We start from the raw sequence: 1,969 nt of genomic DNA, 5'->3' as shown, positions 1-1,969 counted from the left end.
GAGATAAGAATAACATGCTATGCTGTGTGTATGACTAACCCCTTTCCCATGTGCTTGGCCGTAGAAAAGGTCATCAATGTGCTGGCTGCCGGGCTGGACAGTGAGAACCAGGCCGCTCAGAGAATTGGAGCTGCAGCACTGTGGGCTCTGAGCCACAATTATCAGAAGGTCAGTGTCTCCACTGGGGTTACACTGAAGCTATAGTGGTGCCCCTGCCACCAAGGGCTGAGTGGGGAGGGGAGCCCAAGTCTGCTGGGCCGAACTTCCGGTGTGGGGCCCCTTCCCTTCAGTGCCGCGCCTCAGGCCCCTGACACCTCAGCCTCCTCAGTGAACCCTCCTGTCCTTTCAATTGATTTGCCAAGTTGCTGCAATGTCAGTATAGATCGCTTCCCTTCAGAATGTGCAGCAAGGAAAGATGCATCTTGAGATCAAACCTAATAACAGAGTTTCATGCAGTTATGTGATTCCCTGTTCTCTGTTCCACATGACCCTCGATGTGCTAATCAGTTCAGCTCTTGTCTGCCAGCCCCCATGGGGCTACTGTTCCTAGGGGATGGCTCACTCCAGGCAGCTGTGCACCCAGGAGCAGGGTGGGGCCAGACGAGGACGGCAGATGTCTTTGTGCCAAACCTATCCTGGCTGGCCTGACTGCAGTCCCTGTCACACCCCAGGGCCTTGGTCCTCTTGTACATGTCTGTGCATACGTGCGGTGGTGCTGCTGTCACTGTCAAGCCACCCTGTGACAGCAGAACTGCCTCATGGAGTTTTCTTGGTGACCATCTTTATGGGAGCAGGTCGCCAGGCCTTTCTACTGCAGCACCACTGACTGCTTTGGGCTTAGGACCTTTAAGTCAGCAGCTCAGTGCAGGGCACCTGAATGTTCGAGGCACTTGGTCTAAAGCCCAGGGCTTGAGGGAGGATGGAGTATGGAAAAGCACGTGGGGGAGTGGTTTGAAATGGGAAGTGGAGCAGGAGTAAATGTGAGGGGCTGGTAGGGGGCAGTAGTGAGAGATCCGCCTCCTGTCTGATGAGAAAGGGAGAAGCACCAGTGGGTGGTCCTCCCGCTGCCGTGCTGTGGTCTCCACTACCACACCCAGCTAACAGATGCGTCTGGTATCTCTAGGCTAAGGCAACATTGAAGAACCCTTCAATAAAGCGAAGAGTGGATGAAGCCTATTCCTTAGCAAAGAGAAGTAAGTTTCATTATTTAATTGATTACAGCATGGTGATGCTTAGAAGCTAAGTGACATCTCCATAAGACCACAGCAGAGTGCACTCGTAAGATTCTGGGAACTCACTGTGGCGGGGACTTGGAAACTGCTACTCATGTGGGGCCCCTCTCCTGGTCTGGCTTGGCCTGGTGGCTCTGCCGAGACGTTCAGGGCCCGAGCCGCACCCCAGCTCCTCCACAGATGGAGTCAGGTGGCTCTCCCTCATGGAAGGCCTTAGGCTGGTCGTTCATGGCACCCTCATGGATGTGTGTGGTCTGCATGTGCTGTTGATCGTGAACTTAATGGGATTTAATTACATATAAAGCCTATTTATCATGCATGCATCAGCTCCTAAGTAGTGCCAAGTTTAATAAGCTGGCCTTTATTTCCACTCTTATTTCTCTGCCCCAGCTTTCTCAGACTCAGAAGAAAGCTCTCTCAATGCCTACTACCTGCGCTGCCTGGAGAGCCTCGTGCAGTTGCTCAGCTCCTCCTGACCACCAGGAGGCGCACTTCACATCCGGAGGGTCAGCTGGTGGTGGCAGCCCTGCAGCAGGTGGTGTCCCTCCTGGCAGGCGGCTAACTGATTGCCCACTGAGTCCCTGTAAGGGGAGTCCTGGACGTTTCAAACTCTGCCCACCCAGCAGGTCTCTGAATCAGAGCTGTGGGCAGGAAGAGGATGAGCAAAGAGACCCAGGACATTCCGTGATATACACGGTTTTACCTTTTTCTATGCAATTTGTTTTGTAAAAACCCTA

At 53.4% G+C, this 1,969-nt stretch overlaps 1 protein-coding gene across 1 annotated transcript in view; it reads left to right on the top strand.

Moving 5' to 3' along the window:
* Nucleotides 1-1,963, top strand: part of RTTN (rotatin) — a 96,729-nt gene extending 94,766 nt beyond the window's left edge. The window contains exons 44-46 of the mRNA XM_045296076.1: nt 65-168; nt 1,124-1,193; nt 1,623-1,963. Coding sequence (XP_045152011.1) covers nt 65-168; nt 1,124-1,193; nt 1,623-1,708 — 260 coding nt within the window. The 3' untranslated portion in view covers nt 1,709-1,963. The remainder of the gene's footprint in view (nt 1-64; nt 169-1,123; nt 1,194-1,622) is intronic.
* The last annotated feature ends 6 nt before the right edge of the window (nt 1,964-1,969 follow it).

Source organism: Echinops telfairi, unplaced genomic scaffold (genome assembly GCF_000313985.2).
Source record: "Echinops telfairi isolate 266 unplaced genomic scaffold, ASM31398v2 ScPeMD7_7400;HRSCAF=8409, whole genome shotgun sequence".
NCBI lineage: Eukaryota > Metazoa > Chordata > Mammalia > Afrosoricida > Tenrecidae > Echinops > Echinops telfairi.
Note: the sequence above shows the minus strand (reverse complement) of the source record. Positions and strands in the feature narration are given on the sequence as shown.